Raw genomic sequence first — 24,013 nt, 5'->3', positions numbered from 1 at the left:
CGCATGAGGATCAGTACACACAGCTGTGACAGCAACAGAAGACCTTTTCTCCTCCCTTTTCATTCTTTTCCTTTTTTGTTCCCAAGCATTGAGACTTTTTCTGCCTTTCCAAGCTGAGAGCATCTAGACAAGAGGAAAAAGGTGGAGAGAGAGAGAGAAAGAGAGTTGGAGTTTAGGACGGCAGAATGAGAGAGAGATTGTGACTGTGTGTTGGAATGCGCTGATACATTGGAACAGGCTGCTTTTCTCTGTTTGTCCCCATGTCAGTCATCCCGAGGCGCACACGCATACACTTCGGAACGCTGGAGGCTCCGTTTGGAAAGGTGGTGATTAACCCCTTCCCCCTCGTTCCTCCTCCGTCTCTCTCGCCGTCTGGTTCTTTTACCTGCACTCGTCTGGACTCGTTCGGTGAGTAAAGACACAGAAGGACAGGAAGGAAGAGAGATGACAGATAAGGAGGGAGAGTAATACCAAGACGGTGCAGTTCGTTCTCTGTGGAATACGGTGAAAATCCAGGGACACCTGTGGAACGCAATTCTGGATATTCACCTTGTGCAGTTTGATTGGACGACTGAAATGGAATACCATGTGAGTGACTGATGAACTGACTTAATTGAGTGCACTCGAGTTGAACCAGCATTTCTACAGTATGTCTAAACCTTCACGGCTTGCTCGCCCATCCTCGGCGGGTCCCGGCTCCAAACTCCCCTCGGCCCGTCGGGATACACCTGCCGGCAGATCCAAAATGCTCGGCATTGGGGAAAAGGTGATGCGGACAGGAAGTGAGGGCAATATAGCCGGCCAAAGGCCTCCGGTCAATGGGACAACACAGTCGCATATCCCGCAAAACACTAATATAAAGGAAGAGGACGAGGTGGCCCAACCAAGAAGCAGAATCAGTCCACCTAAAGGGTCCATGGCAAACATAACCCAGCAACAAGTCACACAGCCCAGTAAGTATCAGATCTTCAAAGGTGGATACCCACATAGTACTTTTACATTTATGCATTTAGCAGATACTTTTATCCAAAGCGACTTACAAAAGAGGAATAAAAGCAATTCATCAAGAGCCAACAATATTCGCAATATATGCCAGATTTATCAGACAACTAGATTACAATGAACTGCGCTTCTCATATCTGACCGCTGATGTTTGGATTCTTTGGTCTCTGTTGATCGCAGATCTCCTGTTTTCATTATTTTAAAGAATCGATTCCCAGTACAAAATGTTTTTGGGCAGATGTTGCTTTTTTTATGGCTCAGGGGTGTCACGTAAACTTTGCCGCAGATGTTTCTCCAAAAATTCTTTGAGAATTGGCAATAGAACCACATGACACAATTGTTGACATAAAGATATTTTCATTTAATGACTAATTTCTGTGTTCGTACTAAAATTTCATGCTTTTGATTGCAGTCTTTCGGTATCTTGGTAAATTTGAGCACAGTTGAAGGCATTGTTGAGATCTCTGAAGCTCTAGAGGAGACAACTGTGAGATTTGCTAGTATCTTTTTCCACAGAAGACAAACCAGAGCCACAAGACTTAAGTCAAAATCTCCATTTGATCCTCTTGTAATCTCATTGCTGGAGAAAAACACGAGATAGTAAGAAAAATGTCTCATTCCTACATGTCAATTTTCCTTCCTACTCAAGTTTTTAGACCTTCCAGATGTGATAAGTTATTTGTGATGTTAGTCATAAGTTGAAGAGTCTTAATATTGTAACATATTGGGTAGACATTAGGTTTTAATTGTTGACTAAACATTATTAACATAATAAGATATTATTATGTTTGTTGAAGTAAAAATGGAACATACTGTTTTGTTTGCAGAGTGCATTTGGGTTTTTTAAGCTGATTTGCATTATTGGTTTGAAGTGTCTGAATGTAAGTAAATTGCATGAATGGTATTAAGCTAAAAGTATTTGGTGCAGGTTTTTTATTTATTCATATATGACTATGTGTTTTGTGGGATTAGATCAGCAGCAGGTTGGATTCTTGTGGATTTTTGCTGCATTCCTCACAAAAAACAAACAAACAAAAAAACACATGGGCACAGCATTACGTTGCCTTCCCCATTCCAGCACACTGGGGTGCAGATTAATGCCAGTTTGTGTGTGTGCATGTGTGATTAGGCACCTCTGTATCGCATTCCGCCCCAGTGGGTTTTAATCCTGCTGGTCGTGGTTGAAGAGCTCCATGTCAACTCAGACTTGCTCTAAAATGGTGATATAAGGCCCAAATCCTGTCACCTCTGTGGCCTTCTGGTGCCTGTCAATCACAGCCCTTGATTTGTAGTGATTAAAAACATGTCATGTCCTCTCAGTGAAATTGCAGGAATGCACCCCTGGGGTGGGGATTTAGAATGTGATGATATTAAAGGAGAACTCCGATCCATGTTGAGTGATTACTTACACGGTGAATCTGACTGCAGTAGATGTGAAAGATATGAATAAAAGTGATGTTAATTCAGCCAGCGCACATCCACAGTAGTCGATTGTCGAGTTCACGCGCGTGATCATAGGTAGCTAAACCTATGCGCGTGAACCCGACAATCGATTACTGTGGACTTCGACCGAAAACAGGAAGTAAATACAGGTATGTGCGCTGGCTGAAATAACATCACTTTTATTCATATCTTTCACATCTACTGCAGTCAGATTCACCCGTGATCACTCTGAAGGAATCACTCACATTAGCTGTGCACTTGTAATGACACATCAAGGATGTTAAGAGGCTAAAAGCAGGTTTAAAACTTGCCCCATTGAAGTCAACAGGGTGCAAATTTTAAAAAGAGGATAACACGGTGTAGGCAACACCGATTTTTGTCGTTGTTCTCTGTACTGACAGCACTCCAAATTGACACAAAAATTAGCTCAATGTTAAAATTGAACGGAGTTCTCCTTTAAGGACTGAAAGTTCTTGAAGTTAACATCCCTCTTTTAGTTATTCATGCGGATGAGCACACACACGCATAAGAGTGCGTCAGTCTTATTTGTCATTCATTTGTTTGATTGCTGAGAAGTGATGTGTGATGTCAGTCAGAATCTCAGTAAAACCTGGTTTCTGACATTTCTAAGTAATACATGTGTTTGCCTCCATCATTTCCGTCTAATATGTCAGTAAAAGGCAGTAGAATCCAGATATCACCATGAACATTGGTCCTCCATAGATGTAGCGGCTTAGAAGAGGCATAGAGATATGTTTGAAACCACTTTCAATGTAAATGAAAATATTTCTTATGATTAATCCTCTGTGATTTTAATCATATTTAAAAAATAGAATGTTTTCTGAAGTCATACAATAGTTTGTGAAAAGAGTCGTTACTCATTATTGCTTGTTTGGCCTATATTTATTGTTAGCGTCAGGTACACATGTTGAATTTAAAGTTCAAGTGTTCATTTAGTATTATTTATATCCTATACTATTATTTTTTTGGGGGGGGGTTTAATATGACATTAAAGGTGTAAAAAGATCTGTAAACAATTAGATTTTATTTTTTATATTTTCAGTTTTTGTTTTAGTTTATGTTTTAGTAATCTGTGCTTTTGTCATTTTTTTATTACTAAAACTTATTTTATTTCAGTTAGTTGCTAAGTATTGCCAAATTTAATTCATATATTTTATTTCAATTTTATTTTAATTAAAGGGGCTATATCTAAGAATTTTCATGCATATTCATGTAAATCACATTTTTATTGCCAATGTGTGAACAGCTTGTAAGGAAAAAAAACGAGACCTTGGTTGTCTAAAGCCTGACTGATTTTTATGTGAAGGGCTCGGAAAGTTTTTGCCGGGAAAATCAAAAGGATCTGACATTTACGCGCGCTTCAGAGAACCTCTCTTTTTCGTTCTATGATACATGAAATGCTTGCTATTCAATGTTCAGGATAATGCCGAAAGAGCTATATTCTGTACAATAATATAAATGTGTCATGCAAAGAAAAAGAATGTATTTTTGGGGGAACTGTCTCTCAGATCTTCCCAATGGTAAACATTGTAAAAGCTAGCTTTCTTTAGATTTTTACTTTAAATGGACCATATAAAAGTTAATGTTTTCTAGACTTAAGAGTTCAAGCACAGGTCATAACATGGATGAATGGCCCTCGAAAAGGGAATGAATGATTACATTTCCCAACGGGAGAGATAATGTGTGTGCCTCTTTTTGTAATTAGCATTTCATTTTCTAAATAAACATAATGCAGATTTTAGTATTTAATCTTAGAAATCAGACGAAGAAGAGTTAGTTGCCCTGAAGAGTGGAATTACCTGTTTGTAATGACACTATTTTTAAACACAAAACTTTTCCTTTGTGCTTTGAAGAAAAGTCTATTATAATCACCTGTGATCTGATACCAATGTATTCTACCTAAACATGCCCCCAAAGAAACATGTGGAAGGAAATCAAATACATTCTCTTTTTTTCTTTGCCCGTTTCATGTCTGACAGATAAAGGAGAGTTTTGTTTATCAGCAGTCGGTTTTCTTAAAGGGGTTTTGTTTATCTGCAGGTAAAATGGTTCAGTCTTTTGTTTAAACTACTGTTAGCGCTCTTTGAAAGTTTATCGCAAGTAGGTGTAGCGGGACAAAGAACTGTATCACAGTCAGTAAATTTCACGGCTGGGTGGTCTTGCTTACTCATGGTTCAGCCAGACAGAGGTTATGGGAAAGAAAGAGGGCAGAGAGGGAGGGAGAGACAGTCCCCTCATCACAAGTTTATCTTATAAGCTGGTTGGATCTGTACTCAGGCTTTTGCTGTTTAATTTTTCTGCATGCTTAGACTATAAGTGGTCGCCTGGATTGATGTGTTTAACATATCAGTCTGAAATCTGCTGATGTAAGAAGCATAACATTTCACTGGGGGTTTATGGGATAGCCAGTGTAGTACACCAAAATAATGCAGTTTTACATTTTAATTTAGCCTTTTTACATTGTGGGACTCAAATCAATAAAAAATTCATATGTTCGGTCATATGTTTAGTCATTTTCTTTTCATTTAAAGTCCCCCAATAATTTCATCCCTTAAAACTCATCTTTGATCACCAAAATGACATATTTAAACGTTTTTTTCCTTGAAAAAAAAAAAAAATATTCATGCCTTAAAATAGCTTGAATGTAACTCTAAACCCTTGCCTCATTTAGTATACGCTGTTCTATGAATATGCAAATTAGCCCCGCCTCCACTCACTCACACCAGATCCTCTAGTTCATGATCACACCTTGATGTGATATATTAAAAATACCACATAGACATAACAACATTAAAAGCTTGATTTTTACCACAGGGGGACTTTAAAGAGGCCATTTTATGCCCTTTTGCAAAGTCTTGATTTTGTTTTTGGGGTCTACTTGAATAGGTTTTCATGCTTTCATGCAAAAACACCTTATTTTTCACATATTTTACTTTACATTGTTGAAGCACCTCTTTCCCCAGTCTGTCAGTATCACTCTGTTTAGTTCCTGTCTCTATGAAGCCCTGAATTCCAAAAAGCGTAATGTGCTCTGATTGGTCGGCTGGACCAGTGTGTTGCGATTGGTCAACTGCCTTAAGCGTGTTTAAGAAATGCCACGTCCTTTACCATAACTGCGAGTATCAACACACTGGCTGCGTCCGAAAACTTCAGACAGACTTCTGAGGCAGCGTTACGGTTTAATGATCTACAGCAAAATAGAGAGAGCTTTGGTGATAACTAAGGGAATATTTAATTTAATTGATCAAAAACATACATTTACACACAAACTGACCACCAACCACTACTTTCAGATGCCATCTTTAGTTTTTAGCCCAACTGTCACAGAATGGAATGCACAGGATTGTGGGATATCAAAGGCAGCGAAGGATGAATCAGGTGAAAGGTATCTCAGGAGACAGGAAGTGAAGCTAACATTGGATTTGGACGTGCCTTGATGCTTTCCTACCTTGATGAATCCTCCGAAGGTAGCGTTTTTAAGATTGCGGACACAGTCACTCCTAACGCAACTCATCCAGGCCTCGCCCCCCTTTTTTCATATTGGGCAGGAATTATTTTAATTGAGAAATATTGTGATGTCTACATTCCTGAAAGAACGCTCAAGGCTACAGTCGAGGCATTTCAGGGAGTTCAGAAACAGTGCTCACTAACAGAGAGAAAAACTCCCTTTGCAGTGGGCTTTGTGCTTTGTAAACTTTGCTGACAATGTTCATGCTCAAACAGCAATATTACACACTAAAGAAAGTTAAAAATGGAAAAAAAGCAAGGCCTGTTTAACAGGATAGTTCCAATTAGTTTATTGACTTAAATCTCTCTTTTCCTCACACAATGCTATCTTATAATTTCAAAAGACTTTCCTTGTGGAAAATTCCTTGTTTTTTTAAATACTTTTATAAAAAAAAAACACTCAGCAAGGATACATTACATTAATCAAAAGAATCGACAGTAAAGACTTTATAATGTTCTAATAAGATTTCTGTTTAAAAGTAATGCTGTTCTTTTGAACGATATATTCATCAAAGAATCCTAAAATCCTGTTTTCAACATTAATAATTATATATATATAGATGGACTACTCCTTTCATGATCACAACAGAATAATCCCATCATTTTTGGTGAAAGTGTCAGACAGGGACAAGTTCTTGTAATTAAGAGAAATCTAAGTCATTGCAATGGAGACTGAAGCCAGTGGAAGTGATATAAAGAGAATTACGAATGGGACTAGATTAATGAACACTGCTCATTAACCCTTAATCCTCTCTGATTAAAAAGTGAGACACACTTAATCCAGAATTGTCTAAACTGAAGACAACCCTGCTGAAAAAATCCAGCATTGCTTGTCACCAGCATGAGGTATATAACGCATGCTGGGACCAGCATGGGATGCCAGTTACTGGTTTGCTTGTCACCATCATGGCAAGAGGAAGTGCTGGTGAACCAGAAAAGCATGGTTTCTGGTTTATGCTGAATTTTTCAGCAGGGAAGACACTCAATTTACTGTAAAAAAAAAGTTTAATTCATGTCGTTCCAAACCTGTATGACTTATTCCGTGGAATATAAATGTCTGCTTATGCTTTCTTTGCATGGAAAAGAGCAGCATGAACATTCTTCAAAACATCTTGTTTTGTGTTCCACAGAAAAAAAGAAAGCAACATGGGTTTGAAACAACATGAGGGTGAATATATGATAATAAAAAATAATTTTGGGTGAACTGGTCCTAGACTACCAGGCAACCAAGCAAGGTTTTTTTTTTTTTTGTACAAATGAGAATTGTGCTTTTTATTTAAGCATATTTTTAAAGTGTTCGAAAGACAGAAAGCAGACATGGAGGGACATGGATCCTATTTGCTCGTCCCAGATTTGTTGTACCCAAATTACTCTCTTAATTTACGTATTTTGTGCTTGGAAGTCACTACATTAATCTCGGACCAGCAGACTATTATTCCTTCAGACAGATGGAGTGCTCTGTTTGTGAAAAACTGAATTCATGTGGGCAGAAGTTGATCCACAGGTCACCGACCAGCTCAGCTAATGAAAAGTGCCTGAGTGCTTTAACTTAATGGCCAATGGAATCTGGTAATTGTTCACTGTTTGGCAGGAAGGATCGAAAAGGGGAGGGAGAGAAAGAAAGGAAAGGTTTATCATTCAGTGTTGCAAGATATTCTAGTCTCCTAAAGCATTTGAGGAGAGTTAATGTTAGGAGAGGGAGTAGCACTTAGATACTTTTCCTTGCTTCAGGAATTTTCCAGAATCCTTTCTGCTGAGCTCACATGCTAATCGCCATCGCGGCTGCGAAAAATGGCTTACAGGACACAGTCGCCAGTAACCCGAACCTGAGATCAATGAAATCTGGAAGAAAAGGGCAGGAGGAGACCCTTTCAACAATGCCCACCTTAGACAAACTTTATTTAGGTCACTGACTGTATGACTTTCTTTATTCTGTGGAACATGAAAGGAGATGTTTAGCAGAATGTCTACTTTTTCTGTCTTTGCATTGAAAAGAGCAGCATGAACATTCTTCAAAACGTCTTATTTTTGATTTCACATAAACCCGATGAGGCTGTATATATAATTAAAAAAAAACTGGCCCTTTAGTCAGTCAGCCAAGCAAGTATACTATGTTTCGTATACAAAACCTGAGGTAAATTAACCTGGAAGAAAAGGGGAGGGAGAGACTCTTTCAATAATGCCCACCTTAGACAAACGTTGTATCGGGTCACTAGGCAAGAACCAACAAGTTGTGTGTATTTGCACGAGTGTATTGACATTTGAGGCAGTTTGTGTTGATTCATGGTGTAGCTCTACACGGTTTAGATGTCACAAAGTGTCTAGGGTGATGTGAATCAAAGAAAGAGCTAAAGACAGAGGGGGAAGGAGAAGAGCTACATTCAACACACCTGGTTTTGTTGTTACTGTTTATCTCTCTCTGAGCTGAATTCATGCCCTGAGGCTCATCACGCGTGAAGACTGCAGACGTTAAGTGCCCATGGTTGTTATTGCTAAAGAACATAGTTGATGTACACATTAACAGATACATGGTCATATTCTGTTAAGTGCCTCTTCATGATATGTCCAAGTTTCATAGGGGAGCCATAAGATATAGCTCTCCTAAGCAGAAATCAATAAAAACGTGCACAACCTCTAGGAGTTTGTCTGAGATGTTGGGAAAGCTTTTGAAATTGTTGATTCCAGCAGAAAATGTAGAACTAAGAAAATGTGATATTTTTATGGTGCTTTTTTTTGTACTTTTTGGACCTTGACAGCTCCAGTCCTCATCCACTTACATTTTAAGAAAGAGGACGGGATATTCTTTCAAAATACTTTTTTTGTTTAAAAAAAGAAAGTTATACAGGTTTGGAATGAAAAAATTTGAGTAAATGATGACAAAATGTTTAAATTTAGGTGAACTAATTGAAATACTAATTTAATGATGATTTAAATGTCGTCTCTCTGTTCCATGTTTCTACAAAGGCAATTAGTTTGGACAAACCTATTCTTTGGTTTAAAGTCCACATGAAATCAAAATTGACCATATTTACTTTGTTTGCCTAAATTGATCGTTTTGTGGTGAACAATTCATCCATGCAAGTCAATCCACACAAATTTATTTTTTGGCTTCGTAATCTTTAATCAAAATCTGAAAATGCCCCTCCCCTCTGCATTGGAGGACCTTCCCTGATGACGTAGGTTTGAGGAATTGGTTTGGGCAACGCTTAACCACTCCCCTCAAACCGTTAGTCTGTTATGAGCAGAGATGGAGAGGAGGAGCGCTAGAGTAAAACCCTGCCCTCTGTTCAATATTCCTTTTCACTGGGAAATACGTCACAACACTGGAGAAAAGTCGTTTGCAACTTCCGGTTCACGCAGACTTTAACCTCTTAGCCTTTCAGTTCATACACACATATTCACAGATTCACACTCCTCTATCACTATCATTTCTCTGTTGTAGTATTTATTCATACCTTTTTTTTTTCATTTTAATTTGAGTTTGTGCTTTTGTCATCTTTTTCATTTAAATTTAAAATGATTTAAAATGTAATTATTTTTAAAATGTATCTTTAATTTCATTTTATTTTTAGTAATTTTAGTACATTAAAGGTGCTGTATGTAACTTTTTGACTGTACTAAAGCATAAAAATACCATGTTTGCAGAGATTTAGGAAACATGCTAAGTTCACATACTTGTTTCTCTGAAAAACAATGCTACAGTTATTTTACTTTGAAATGTGTGTTCCGTGTCGGAGTGTCTGTTTTGTTTGGTGTGTGTAATCTCATCTCACCCACTGCCAATTTATCCAATATTATTGCGACACCCTATGCTAGATGGACTAGACCATCTTGTCAGAGTTTTTTTTTACTCCTGACAAGACATGAAGTTATTTTAGCTTTGTTTTCACTAGATCTGCAATGGCAGGGTTAGACAAAAATGGTTCCTTCCTTCCATTGTGACTATTCCTGGATGGGAATCCAGTCTTTGGTTCCCCAGCTGTGAGCATGTTATTTAAAGTAACACAGTCTGGGAATTAATGTGAAAGTTCATCTGCTTGCATCATTACTTACAATAAGTGACCAAGACGTCTCTCTGATATATCGTATAGGGATGCATAAGCTGATAATTATTTACTCTCATGTCATGGTTGATGACAAATGGTCGATATTTTATACTATTTTGCTAAAATAAAAGCAGCCATTGTTTAACTAAATGTGGCCATCACATAAACATAATGTACAGTATGAAAAATGGATATTCATTTTGAGATTTACTAAAGATTACATAATAACAGTGCTCCCTGGTTAGAAAATAAGCCACACTTTAAACTTTTTGTGAAATGTTTTGCTTGAAAGGATCGTTTGTGCGATGTTTATTTAATGTCTGTGCAATGCAATGACATTCAAAGTGTAGCTGAATTCTCCAAATACTTTAATGGGGCCACTGTAACTTCTTATTTGCAGAAGTTTAATTGGAGATCTAGTGTTTTCTGCCCCAGTTTCCACAGAGGCCTTGTGAGACTATAAGCTCTGACAGGTTTGAGCCCCACACATGCAGCACTGACAGAAAATCATATCTTTTTAATCGTAAACTGGTGCAAACGATGGACTGTTCCTCACATTCCTCCAGTGCTTGTCGTCTTCTTTTTGTTCTGTTGCTGTTTCTTCTGTCTTTCCCTTTTGGTTCGCCTCTCCGATCATGCCGTTTGTTTCAGGTTGCCATTTTTCTTGTTTGTCTGTCTCTCTAGCTATCTCCACCTCTTCTTCATTTTTTCCCCTCCATCCCATGCCCTCTTCTCTCTGAACAGGTTGTGCTTTGGTTTTCACAGTGCTGATTAAAAGTAGCGTCTCTGTTTGAAGTCTATTCAGCAAGCTGTGTGTGGTTGCTTATTAGGGTCAGCCAAGAGGGTTACACACACACACACACACACACACACACACACAAACATAATGAACACCGTCTCCTAAAGAGACTCCTTGTTTCAAGAAAAGTCTGGTTAAGCAAGGATGAAAAGATGAAGGGATTTCCTGAAATGTTGGCACCGAGTGTAGGTTGTGTACGCACACTCTTTCTTTTCCTCTTTTTTCTCCTCTGTTCGCTCCATTCTGATGCAGCATCTAATGGGTAGACAAGCACCTGATACAAGAGAGACCAGTGAAATAGAAACAAAAGGAAATGAAGTGAGAAAAGGGAAGAGGTTTTAAAGGTGAGAGGCAAAGCACTGTATACATGCTTTGAATTTTAACAGCCAGGGAAAAGATTCAGAGTTTCCTTCGAGTTTATCATAACATTGTGTAGGCTGCTCTTCTCTATTTTAAGGAATTTCAATAAATAAAGCAGGTTTTGTTGTAGATGTGGCTTATTGGCTTCGCACCAGACACATTGAGCCCTGGTGCTCATGTGGGAGATTAGGTTTGAATCCTATTTCTGTTGTGCCCCAATCCCATCCTCTCTTTCTTTCCCTAATAATTTTCTCTCTTATCTATACTCTTTTTGCTCATTCTAAATCATATCACACATCGTACCATGCATACTAAATAGAAAAGTGACAAAAGCCTTATATTTCACTTCACTCATGCTGATCAATAGGCTACAGCTGTCAGTTGGAGTTGCAGTGGGTGTTTCATTGAAGTTAACAAAATGACATGTTTGAAAATGACTGAAATTGCTTATAGCATATTTAACGGTTTTAGTGAATAAGCTTTTTCATAAAACAGTGAGGCATTTGAGCTCTCTCTTCAAAAACTGCACCAGTGTCCAGCAACACAGCAACATACCAAACCCTTATATCTATTTATTCTGGCTATTTTCTGTTTAAATCGTGAAATGTAAAAAAAAAAAAATAAATTAATTAAAACTAAATCCATAAAATGATGCCATGATGGGAACCCCTTAGTTTATATTAGGGCTGGCAATAAATCGATTCCAATATTTTCCGAATGCATCGCCATTCTCTCTCGAATCGATTCTGAGCTTAGTTTTTAACAGCAGATGGCGCTCTAGGCTAGTTTTTAACCAGTAGTTTTCGGTTCAATAAGTGCATCACCCGGGTATTTAAAGTGCACTTTTTCTGTGGAATTTTCAGTGTGAACACACTACTACACTATTTATACTACAAAACAGCATAGAATAGTGCACAAGTATGCGATTCACCTTGAGAATGTATTTGCACCTCAGAATGCTTTTATGACACGAGATTAATGTAAACAGCCCAATGCAAACACCCTTGTAATTCGCTTCAACCTTTTCAAACATTATGAATGATAATTTAATAGAAGGTTCAAGTGGTGTGTGTAAGGCATTGGAAGCCAACAGAGTACGGCTGTTTCTAAAGCACGCAGTGGCATGTGCTGTTAAAATATAAGCTCTGAATCGATTCGAGAGAGAATCTCGATGCGTTCGGAAAATCTCAGAATCGATCCAGAATCATTTCTCGATTCACGATGCATCGATTTATTGTCCCAGCCCTAAGTTTTTATTTATAAGTTTCTGTATTTAAGTACTCTTTAAGTCCCCCTGTAGTAAATAATTGTATCCCTTAAAACTCATCTTTGATCACCAAAATGCAGATTACATTTTTTTCCCCTTGAAAAACAATTTCTTCATGCTTTAAAATAGCTTGAATGTAACACGACACCCCCATTTAGTATATGCAGTTCTATGAATATGCAAAATAGCCCCGCCTCCACTCACTCACAGCAGCTCAGAGATCCACTCGTTGACGATCACACGTTGACGTGATTGGTTACAAGGTAGTTTGTGACGTCAGAAACACCAGAGATTGATTCACTGCAGTTTAAAAGAGAAAATACTCAGCAATGGTGTTGACTGATGAATTTGCACATGGTTAGTCTTAAAGCATATTAAAAACACCACATAGACAAATAAACAACATTAAAAGCTTGATTTTTGGGTGTTTTTTTATCTTTAAGTGGCCTTTAATTTTATTAATGTTATATTTTCTGTAAAAAAAAAAAATATATTTTTTTTTTTAATATACTTTTAGGATTTTAAGTACACTAGTGCACATTCAATGAAATTGAGGTCACTTCTTTTTTTACAAGGGATGTGCTGACAAGCACCTGTTGAAAGATGATGCGATGTCATGCGATATAATGATGATTATAGTGGTTTTAAGATGGTACCTGATGGTGATTGGCAAATTTCATGCCTTGCATGAGGGTAATTTTTTTTGCCCGCAGTTGCACGGCACTTTGATTTACTGAAGAACCAAGCAGAGCCGATATACGTCGTAAGAAATATTCTGTAAATCAGCATGTGTCAGTCTAAAGCTCTCCAACATCTATTGAGTCTGAAACATCAACAACTGTCTCCATAAAAGGTACTGAAAGATGTGTGTTTGGGTGATCGGATGAGAAATCTTTACTTGTTGAGACGGATATTGTTTTGCTGACCTGGCTTGACTGTGTATGTGTGTGTGTCTTGTTCATGCCATTAGGTAATTAAGCATACTTAGCCTATAGGGCAGATTTCTGTTGGCTGTGTGTTTATTAAACTATGAGTCAGTCATCTTTCTGGTCAGCTTTTAAAAGTCATCTTATCATGCTTTAAAATGCATTATTATCTTCATAGAAACAAACTTGTGGCTTTTTGTTGCTTGTTGATTTGTGTTCATCAGAAAAAACTAAATTGTTTGGCAACATTATGGGAGCATTCAGGAAATCTGAAAACAATCAAATGTAAAATAACGCTGCACTTTATAAATCAAATATACATTACAAATATAGTTACATAAGTGAACAAGAGTGAATTTTCTCTTATGTTGTTTCATTAACGTTATAGAGACGACAGCAGGAATATTAAGGCTGCTGTCACTTACACGTCAATATACTGTTATTCGTTTTCTTTAAAGGTGCATTAAGCAACTTTTCATGTTAAAAATACCCGTTTTTCTAACCCATACATGCTTAAACAATTGCCTGATGGGCTGAATGAGCCCTTCTATGATCTCTGCGATTGCCTCTATAATCCTGTACAGTAAAATAAATAAGAGGGATTCGGGACGGAATCGACTGGGCGTGACGTCATGCGCGTTCACGCTCACCTGGCTATGTCTGGCAGGTTTGTGTATTCGCCGCCATTATCCGCATCAGCGAAGACAACTCAAGCGACTTTGGCAAAAGTAGAAGATGGATTCAAAGAGACCGGCTTCTAGTTCATCCCAAACCCCAACGCAAACTCCACGTAACCGCGTGCACAACTCTGGTTGCAGTTTCGCGTGTCGCCAGAAGGGGGCATAGTTCTGCAAAAACTCAGAGACTTGCGCAATTCACCTTTAACAACTGTTTACGTTCATTTAAAACATAACAGACTGTGTTTATGAGGATATTTTGAATTTTTTTTGTATGTATTTGTCCGTTCAAGTGGAAAAAGTTGCGAATAAGAACAATTCAGTATGACAGAAAACAGCGCGCGAGTCTTCTTGCGCTTAAAGGGTTTGAAATCACATTAAAATCACTTTTTCTGTATGCACGCTTTGGATGCGTGTGCAGCACAGAAAACAGCGAGCGGGTCTTATTGCGCTTGAATGGTTTAAAGTCATATTAAAATGCACACAAAGAAATCGATAAGGGAATAAAAATTTTTAAGGTGCATTGCGCAAGTCTCTGAGTTTTTGCAGAACTATGCCCCCTTTGGCGACAAGCGAAACTGCAACACTGCAACTGAACGCGCATGACGTCACGCCCAGTCTCAAATTCCGACCCGAATCCCTCTTATTTATTTTACTGTACAGGATTATAGAGGCAATCGCAGAGATCAGAGAAGGGCTCATTCAGCCCATCAGGCAATTGTTTAAGCATGTATGGGTTAGAAAAACGGGTATTTTTAAAATGAAATGTTGCCCAATGCACCTTTAATTTTATAACAAGTATCTGATTTCTGAATTGATTTTCGATTTCCAACCCTAGTTGTGCATGCTTAATATTTTTGTGGAAACAATTTTGTGGAATATTTTTTTCAGTACTCTTTGATGAATAGAAAGTTTTAAATACTATCATTTATTTTAAATAGAAATATTTTAGAACATTGTAAAACCTTACTGACTCCAAACTTTTCAATGGTTGTGTATCTCTATTGACTCTCTATTGTCTTATTTTGATGTCAGAATTATTGTGGGAGTCCTTGTCCTTGTGGGGACATTTTTAGTCCCCATGAGGAAATTAGCTTATAAATCACAATAAATTGTTTTTTTGAAAAAAAAAAAAAATATTTGTATAAAAGTCACTGATTATAACAGCTCTTACTTGTCTACTATTGTCTAGTGTGTGTGCAGAGCAGAGATGAGTTAGTTTCTCATTTTAGGTTCACAAGCAAGTAACTGCCTCTGTGCATATTATAATTTGATAAATGTCCTCATAATCAGACTCAGGAAATAGAATGAGTTCAGCCATTATGATATCATCAGTCAGACAGCCAGACCAATCATCTCATCTCATCTGACTCTGAATTCCTTCAGGCTCACCGAGAGACAGAGGATCATGGAATGTTGAGCATAATTAAAGGAAAAACTCAAAATTGCAGAGTTATGGTTAATCTGAGGCCTTCCTGGACCTGCGATCATATCTCATCATTTGAAAAGCTGTCATTGTCTGTGTTTTTTTGTTTCTCTTTTCCTGTGAGCTCATGAACTTTTGGAGCCTGCAAAAAAAAATTGTATTTTACAGAATGCTCAGTGGCTTGGGAATGATGGAAATAATCACTGCAGTTCATCTAAATTTTTTTCCATGTGACTAAGATCGATGTAAGTGTTTTAACATGGCGTTTAGTGCAAGTTTGAACAGCCCTCACATCACATGCTGGTTCGCCTCTGTTTCCTTGGGTGTTCGGATACTTTTATGGCTGTATATTAAGTAAGAATAAATGGATGACGGGCCGTTGAATTATTAGAAAATAATGCGTGTATTATTATTATTACTCGGGTGTGTATTATTTTCTAATCATTCAACTGACCTGAGTCAATTATTCCACTTATACTATGGTTACCACATGTCAAGACAGTGTTCAGATGTTGTATTTTAAAAAAAATTTGTCAGATTTTTGTCCTTAAAACGCTCTTGTGTGCAGGACTGATTTCTTAAACATCTAATCCCAAGCCTCCATTGCTAATTCCAAAATGTCATTTCAGAGCTAGTAACTGTAAAGAAACTGTAAGTTTATCTGCTTCAAGAACAGCGCCGTTATTACCTCGCTTGTGAGAAATGTCATGTAGCTTTTAAGTTGCTAAACTATTTTACTGATAAAACACATTTCTGTGCGAGTGCGTGTCCATACTGTATGTGTGTGTGCGTTTGAATGTGTGAGAAAGTTGGAGAAAGAGAGTATGTGCTTCCGTACGTGATATAAAATAATTTTGTGGCAAAAAAAACCCAATAAAACAAATAGTTTTTATCCTATTGTTTTCTATGTTTATTTGTTTAGTTTGCTTGGTTCCTTGGTCAGGAACTTTTAAATAACTGAAATAATTTGGCGAAGTGATATGGACATGTAATGCGGTCAAGACCTGCCTGGAACTACTTTAGCTGTGCGTTCCGCTGAAAATAATTGCACGCCTTAGAATGTTCGTCAACCAATCAGATTCAAGCATTCAACAGCACCGTTGTATGAATAAACTTAATTCTCTTCACTCCTTTTTCTTTATCATTTCTTTATCTCTTTCGGTCTTTTTATTATAAGCCAGGCAATGCACTCAATTAAATGTTTTAATACTAATTAATTAATCAATTAATTAATACTAATATTAACTATTAAAGCAATAATAATAAAAAGTATGCCTTTTTATTCAAAAAAATATTTTAATTCATTTTTGGCTTTTTTTATAAGACAGTGTATGTATAGACAGAAACATTTTTTTTTCTTTGTTATGATATCACATACTTGAACCTACAGCCTGTAATATAGACATCCACCATTGTGCTACATCACCCAAGACTTTATCTAGACTACAATGTAAGTATTGAGGATGAGTTAGAGAGGAATCATCTGCATACATTTTGTGTTCCTCCACAGACAGACTGTCAGATCACCAATAGAATACAAAGAATTAAACATATTGTCTAATTATTGTTCTTAGACAGCTCTCTGCTAGTACATGTTCTTGAGTACCATAGAAACAACCTTCAGCTACAAAGCTAATATTTTTCCAAGTTCGCTGGGTTTGGAGTGTTTATAGGTGAGTTTTCTCTCTAGCGTGAGGTGTGTTTTATGTATGATAATGTGAAGTAAGGTGGGTGAGAGTGTGAGAGGTATATTAGCTGTATATTAGCAGCAACATGATCCTAGAATAACATCTTAGTTGATCCTGGAACAACATTCCAATCAACCAATCAGATTTGAGGAACAAGTTTGCAGTTTATGTCAAGTTTAGGCTTACAACTAGCCTGGTTAACGTCAGACCTTGTCTCATTGAGACGTGGTCTGGGAACCACATGTTCATTTTCTCGTATTTGAGGCGTGGTTTACGAATGCCCAGAGCCGTTTCACGAGTTCACATCTACATATAATTAATACAATAAGTTTATGCGTATTTGGCGTGCTGTCCGGGGGGAGGGCTCCAAGCTCGGAGTTAGGCCCGAACCCAAAGTACTCCCCCCAGTTGGTAAGTGTAGATGGAACTGGAAGTGAGGAGATTGGGTGGAGGAGGGATGCTGACAAACTTTCAATGAACAGAGATAGGTCTGCTGTGAATTTATACTCTGTCATTGAGTTGATTACTGATTAATCTCCAGCTGTGCATAATTTGGTTAATTATCTGAACCTGCTCCTCCCGAACTTTGTTAATAAAACATCATTTATTGGACGCTATGAATGTCTATCAAATGCGCCTGTACGTAGCTCATAGCCAATCGTTTCAATTACCAGATGACGTATGTAGAGCGACAGAAATTCGACTTAGATTCGAAATTCGACTTTACTTAGAACACTATCTAAGGCTGCATCGAAAGGTAACTTCGCGTCTGATGCCATGTTGGATCCATAGATATAAACAAACTGCTTCGGTGTGTCGCATTGACGTCGTCATCGTCTGGCTGCTCCCTCCCCGTTCTGTGATTGGTCCCCTTTTTGAGGGGAAAATCTGGTCCATGGTGTCCAGGCTGCCTAGCAGTGTGAATAAAATCGCGTTGCGCGCAAGGCAGCATGGGGAAACCCTGGCTAGCTTACAACCAGGGTTAAGTGCTTCAACATCGGTGTTATCATTTCCATCTGATTTTAGGGATGGCTCATGGCTTAGGTTTAGGGGTATATGTAGGCTTAGTATTCAGTTTTTGGACAGGAATGCTGTTCCAAGATCAATAAAATATGTTGACTCAGGACTTGACTTGACTCATCTACTCAGCAAAATCAGGATGTGCCCTTAGCTGTATCATTGCTGCACATTTACACATTTGTTTTTATCAGTAGATACTGATTCATCTAAACCCTCTTGCTGACAGTTTGTGCTTCTAAACCCTCTAGCATATTCATTTATCATGACATGGTTTATTCTGGACAGAAAAGAACTGTACGAAATTATGAGGTATGTATGTATGTATATATGTTGGGTGTGTGTGTCTGGAGTGGGTCAGACTGGAAAAACTGATTTATTTTCTTTTATTTGTTTTTTATTACATTTTATTATTTAATTTAATGTTTTTACTGTAGCTCACAAAACACTCATTGTGTGTGTTGTGTTTGCAGAAGTACACAAGCGTATACAAGCGTCTCTTGACATCCACATGACTGTATCCGTGTGTGTGTGTGTGTGTGTGTGTGTGTGTGTTTGTTTTAGCATGTGAGTGAGTGTTTGGGGGCAGGGTTCTGTGAGTCAGCGTCTCCTGAGTATTTTAATTTTTGCTGATAACCAAGGACAGTTTCCACTATTTACCATCCTCCTATCATCCCTCTTCACTCCTCCCCTCTTTCGTTATGTCTGTCAGTGACTAAAGGCTGGTATACACTACACTAAACTTTTGTTCAGATTTTTGCCCCGATTTGCAGTCTGGACGAGTCCACAATGGTTGCAGAAAATCTGTGCCAGTCTGCAGCCTACAATTGTACTTTTGGTATACTAAATTGATATACTTAGCTGCTAAATTGAAACAACTGATTTTGTAATTAATTCACTTTAGTTATCCAGAAATAGTGCTGAGGTCCAACTAAAGATAATACTTAAGTATATTTGACTGTGCTCAAATGGAACTATTGCAATTATACTTTAGATACACTTTAAATATCTTGCATTTAAAGACTGATATTATACAGTGATCATTCTATCCTTACTAATAGTGATATTAAAACACGTTTTAGGCTTATTAAGAAATGTGCATTGTGCATTAAAGAAGTACTCCAAATTAAGTTTAATTCTAATATTTAGATCAGCAAGTTTCAAGCGATATATCTGTAAATATGATAATGGATTTGTAGTATGTGGGTATTTTGGCCAAAATTGTATTTTCTTGCTGTTTCAGACCGAATATGTTACCATGTTGCCAACATTTCGGTGCATCACTATTGTGCTTAGCAACACGTTAAGAGAAAACTATTGAAATCAATTGCAGGTCATGCCTCTTATGCTATTTGTGCAGCACACTGAGATGCCACCTATGTAGAGCGATCCAGATCACTTATGATGTTCCATAACAGTTAGGATGCTGTCTTAGAAAACAGCTCCCTATGTAGGCAGTGTGCAAATCTCAGTAGGTTTTAGGACAGATCTGTTGTGTGATTTGGAGATGTTCTGTTGTGATGACTCAAGACTAAAATCGGGCTTTGATTCTAACAGCAAACAGGGATTTTGAGAGGAAGCTCTAAATTCACAGACGCGTACACACATGGCCCTCATGTTTGTGTCGCGGGGGGCTCCTTTGCAGGAAGTCCTCCACATGTTTTGTTTTAGCTTAAGAGATTTTCACTCACTCTCTCTCTCTCTCTCTCTCTCCACTCTTCATCAGTGGCTCTTTCTTTCTCTCTTTCACACACCTCTTTTCTTTTCTTCTCTGAGTTCTTCATTCCCCTTTTTTCTTCTTGCATTGAGGTGATCCAAGCTCAAGGGAGTGCCAAGAGTGTTACAAAAACTGCATTCATCGCAACACACAATCGAAAACACACACATGCTCACACAACACGTCCTGTCTAAACAATGCTCCTTGGCTGAATCTGGGGGAGTGATTTGAGTTGGTGTAAAGGGACAGCAAAGGAAGTGTCAGCAAGAGAGAGAGAGTTGGAGGGTTTGGAGGGTCAGAGAAGAGAGAGAGAGAGAGAGAGAGAGAGAGAGAGAGAGAGAGAGAGAGAGAGAGAGAGAGAGAGAGAGAGAGAGAGAGAGAGAGAGAGAGAGAGAGAGAGAGTTTGAGCAACCCTACAACAAGAAAAAAAGTTTCCCTTCTGCCACCGGAGCAGTAGCAAGCAGAGTTGGTCTCATTTGCTCCCTTGTTCACGCTTCGGGTGTTGTTTGGATGTATGATCCTGAACAGGGCAAATAGGGTGAGTAACACAACCTCTCTATTTCTCTTTTTCCATACTTAAAGAGCTGTAAAGGGATATTAGAAATGTCTCCTCTGTAGCACATTAAAAAACTTTTTTTACTGAGACATGTTTAGAGTGCAATTAAAACTCAAATGCCAACTCCACAGGCAGACCTCTGCATCTTAAGTGCCATATTTATTACTTTTACAATTCAGCAAGTTAATAGTCTTCCTCCCCTTGCGTTTATTTGTTCCATTTGATAGTCTACAATGTTTCTCATGTTATTGTTATTTAAGGGAATGATGTGGAGGCATGTTGAGGGGCTCTGAAACATTTGACGTGCGTCACGGTAGTTTGCCATCATGATCAAGTCCTTTTGTAGATCATTCTTGGACATAATAAAACTTTGTTTAGGTGTGAAACTTCGTTTATGCACTATGTGCCTTCAATACTTTATCCTTCAGAAAGGAAAGTTTAGCTTTGACCAAACATGGCAATATTGCGGTTTTTATGTTTACTTGGAAAGTAACGACTCATCTGTCATTGAGCGCTCTATCTCATTGTGCAACCACAGAACTGTGATTTACAGCATGCACATAAATATACAAACACATTGTTTGTGACAACACATTCCTTTTGAGAATTCCCTCTTACCACTGTTGGCGTTCCATTGTAACCCATCATTAGCCTTAATGATTATTTAAAAGTCTTTCCGTAGATTTGTAAACATGTTTTATGCCTTTATCTCATGAGTTCCATGCCTGTCAGTTGCGAATTATTCAGATGCCGGTGACTTTATTTAATCAAGTGAAATCTGAACTCCTTTTCATTGGTTTCAGAGTTATGTCGGCAACCAGAATTCCTCTGGGTTGTGACAACTTTTCCAAGTTTCTCCCTTTACGCTGTTTAAGTAGATTTGCATCTGGAGGTCTTGGGCCGCATCCCATGCGTGTCTGGAAGGAATATCAAAGCTTTTCTCTCATGGTTGTTTATCCAGAGATGCTGGATATAAATTTCAGGACAATTCAGTAGTGCTGATAGCTGGAGCTTGAGTTTTATGATGAGGAAGCTTCTGGATTTGTGTTCGAGCGTGTGTGTGTGTGTCTCTGGATTCAGAAGCCAGGAAATGAGCCCAGTGTAATAGACTCTTAACTGTTGGGCAGAGGATGTTACTTATTTGGCACTTCTGAGATTTCGTGTCCTTTCAGCAGCCTGCTAAAGCAAGCACTCAACCAGAAAATGTTCTTCTGCTCACTTCACTTGAAGGTCATTACATTTTGTATTCTTGATTTCGTTTTGTATTTTCCAATTGTTCTAATGTGGTATAACTTATCATTATGGTCAAGTTCAGTTGCTTTTATGACTAGTATTTTGGTGACAATATAGTCAATAATTACCTTTAGTGCCAAAAGGATAAGTTCTACCTTCAGATTTTTAAATGCATCCGGGTGTTGATTTGTGGGTCCACTAGGTGATTATTATGGGATCGTATTGTCCTAGCAGGGAGCTGATGAAGTTCCCTCCTCAAAATACCATCTCCTGCAGGTTTATTATTGCTTGCTGCTGGTCTAGCTAGATGCCTTGCAGTTCTGGTCTTTTCAATAGTGCTGTGAGTCTGGAGCCTGAGGCGTGCCATATCATACAAGCCAGGCTATCAGTATGCAGCATATTCTGGCCAAGAATCACAGCTCACGTCCAGCTGTCTGATCAACATGTAATAGTTTGTGTTTTTAATGTGATAGGGTAAATCTGTTATCAAAGTACTACCACAATAATAGACTGATGCAGAGACTGGTACAGTCATCTCTGGGCAAGGAAGAACTCAATATCTGGGTTTCCATCCATATATTTGTATGTAAATTGTGGGATAACACATAGAAAGTATAATACAGAAACACCAACATGTCAATAAAATTACCAAAATATGCATAAAAAAACACACATGCCTGCTTGAGGTGGATGAACGTTTTATTCAGTTAGAAAACCTGCACATAAACTAAAATGGAAACAGAATAAAATCTTAAATAAAAGTAATGTGACTGAATAATTTGCATCTATTACCCTGATTTTGTTGTCTTGAACACATGGGATGGAAATGTTACTTTTTGGCTGCTGTGTTTCACATAAATTAAATTGGCAGCTTGGATGTGAATGAAGCAATTGTAGTAGCCTGGTAAACTTTTATGGACTGATAAAAACATCTAGACTCCAAAAAAGCCCAGTGGACAGCAAGACAGATTAGAAATTGTGAATTTTGCCAACTCTTACTTTTTTTTTTTTTTGAGAAACAATTTTGTATCAGGCTGTCAACTGAAACTAATACCAGGAAAACATGCCACAGCGATGCCAACGCTAATTGTATTAATTGGCCTGCAACATTCTAGTCACGTGTGCTGGCACAATCTAAAAATGTTGTTTTCCATTCCTTCCAGAAAAGCCTCTCACTGTTTGTGCCCACCTTCACAATATTCAGCAATCTTTGAGAATAAGAAAATAAGAGGCAAGAAGGTGATGTCATGGTGAAAATGACTGAACCATCTGCGAGAGCCAGATGAAACAGCTGCCTCAATTGAGATGGATTTAACCTTTTACACCCAGTGCTTATTTTCCTTACGCATTTGCTCTTAGATTCGGCATACGATACCAGCGTGCTTCCTCTGTTCTTGAGCTCTGAACGATTGCACCTGTAGCACCATCTCAGAGGAGTCTTTATTCATCCGTTCTCCATTAAATATTAATCCTGTCTGAGAGCACATGCCCCTTTTACACAAGCCTGGCTGAGAGATACGAACTAATCGCTAATTGAATCGCCCTCATTTAACAAACTTCCTCAAAGGTTCTTCAACACTTATCTAATCCTGCTCTCCTTCAAAATGGGAAAGTACTTTCTAATCGGACAGTAAAAAGACAAATCTTTTTCCCTTTGATCAAAACCCTGCAAGTGTTTAGACTTTAATAAACACATCTAGGGGTAAATAAAGTCTTTCCAGAACTTTTACTGCATAAGCCTAGTCCCAGACTAAAATGCATGTTTGATTTGTCTTAACTGAAAGCAACTTGCACTGACAAATTTTTAAATGTATCAGTGCCATTGTTTTGTCTCAAGTTTTTTTCTAAGGCACTTTTTAAAAAGCTACTTAAATGTCCTAATTGAACTAAGGCATAATCCCGGCTTAATCTAAGCCCTGTCTGTGAAACCAGGCCGTAGTGTTTAGAAGAGGCTAGCCTGATTGCAATAGTGATCGGCTACCCCACAAGTTACGCTTCAAAAATTGAATTCCTATTTTTATAGGAAGGCGCTACCTCAGATAAAAGCTATACATAAATTGTTTACTTTTTTCACCCCATTTTTGATTCAGAAAGCCATATTTTTAACTCTCGGATCTTGAAGCTGAAAGATATAGTTTCAATATCACCAGCATCTCAAAACAAAATTGCAAAAATACTAATTGTTTTCACACAGGTTTTCCAAACGCTCCTCATTGGTTGAACTAAAAGATAGTCACGCCCAAAATCACCCAATTGGTTAAACTGTTGCTATGCTGGGCAGGTTGGAATGCTCAAACAAATAGCAATGTTTTGGGGCTGCATCTGTTT

General features: G+C 38.0%; 1 protein-coding gene across 10 annotated transcripts in view; it reads left to right on the top strand.

Moving 5' to 3' along the window:
* kiaa1217 (KIAA1217 ortholog) overlaps window positions 1-24,013 on the top strand; it is a 124,603-nt gene that overhangs the window by 28,478 nt on the left and 72,112 nt on the right. For 3 of the 10 annotated variants that reach the window (XM_081353007.1, XM_081353008.1, XM_081353002.1), the window contains exon 1: window positions 577-953. The exons of 2 other annotated variants lie outside the window; for them this stretch is intronic. In XM_081353007.1, the coding sequence (XP_081209133.1) occupies window positions 650-953 (304 nt within the window). In that variant the 5' untranslated portion in view covers window positions 577-649. Of the gene's footprint in view, window positions 1-574; window positions 954-20,373; window positions 20,435-24,013 lie in introns of those variants that run through there. 5 more of the 10 variants (XM_081353005.1, XM_081353004.1, XM_081353011.1 and 2 more) reach the window with 4 other exon arrangements.

Source organism: Scardinius erythrophthalmus (assembly GCF_964197995.2).
Source record: "Scardinius erythrophthalmus genome assembly, chromosome: 22".
Lineage (NCBI taxonomy): Eukaryota > Metazoa > Chordata > Actinopteri > Cypriniformes > Leuciscidae > Scardinius > Scardinius erythrophthalmus.
This window is presented reverse-complemented; position numbering and strand designations above follow the sequence as displayed.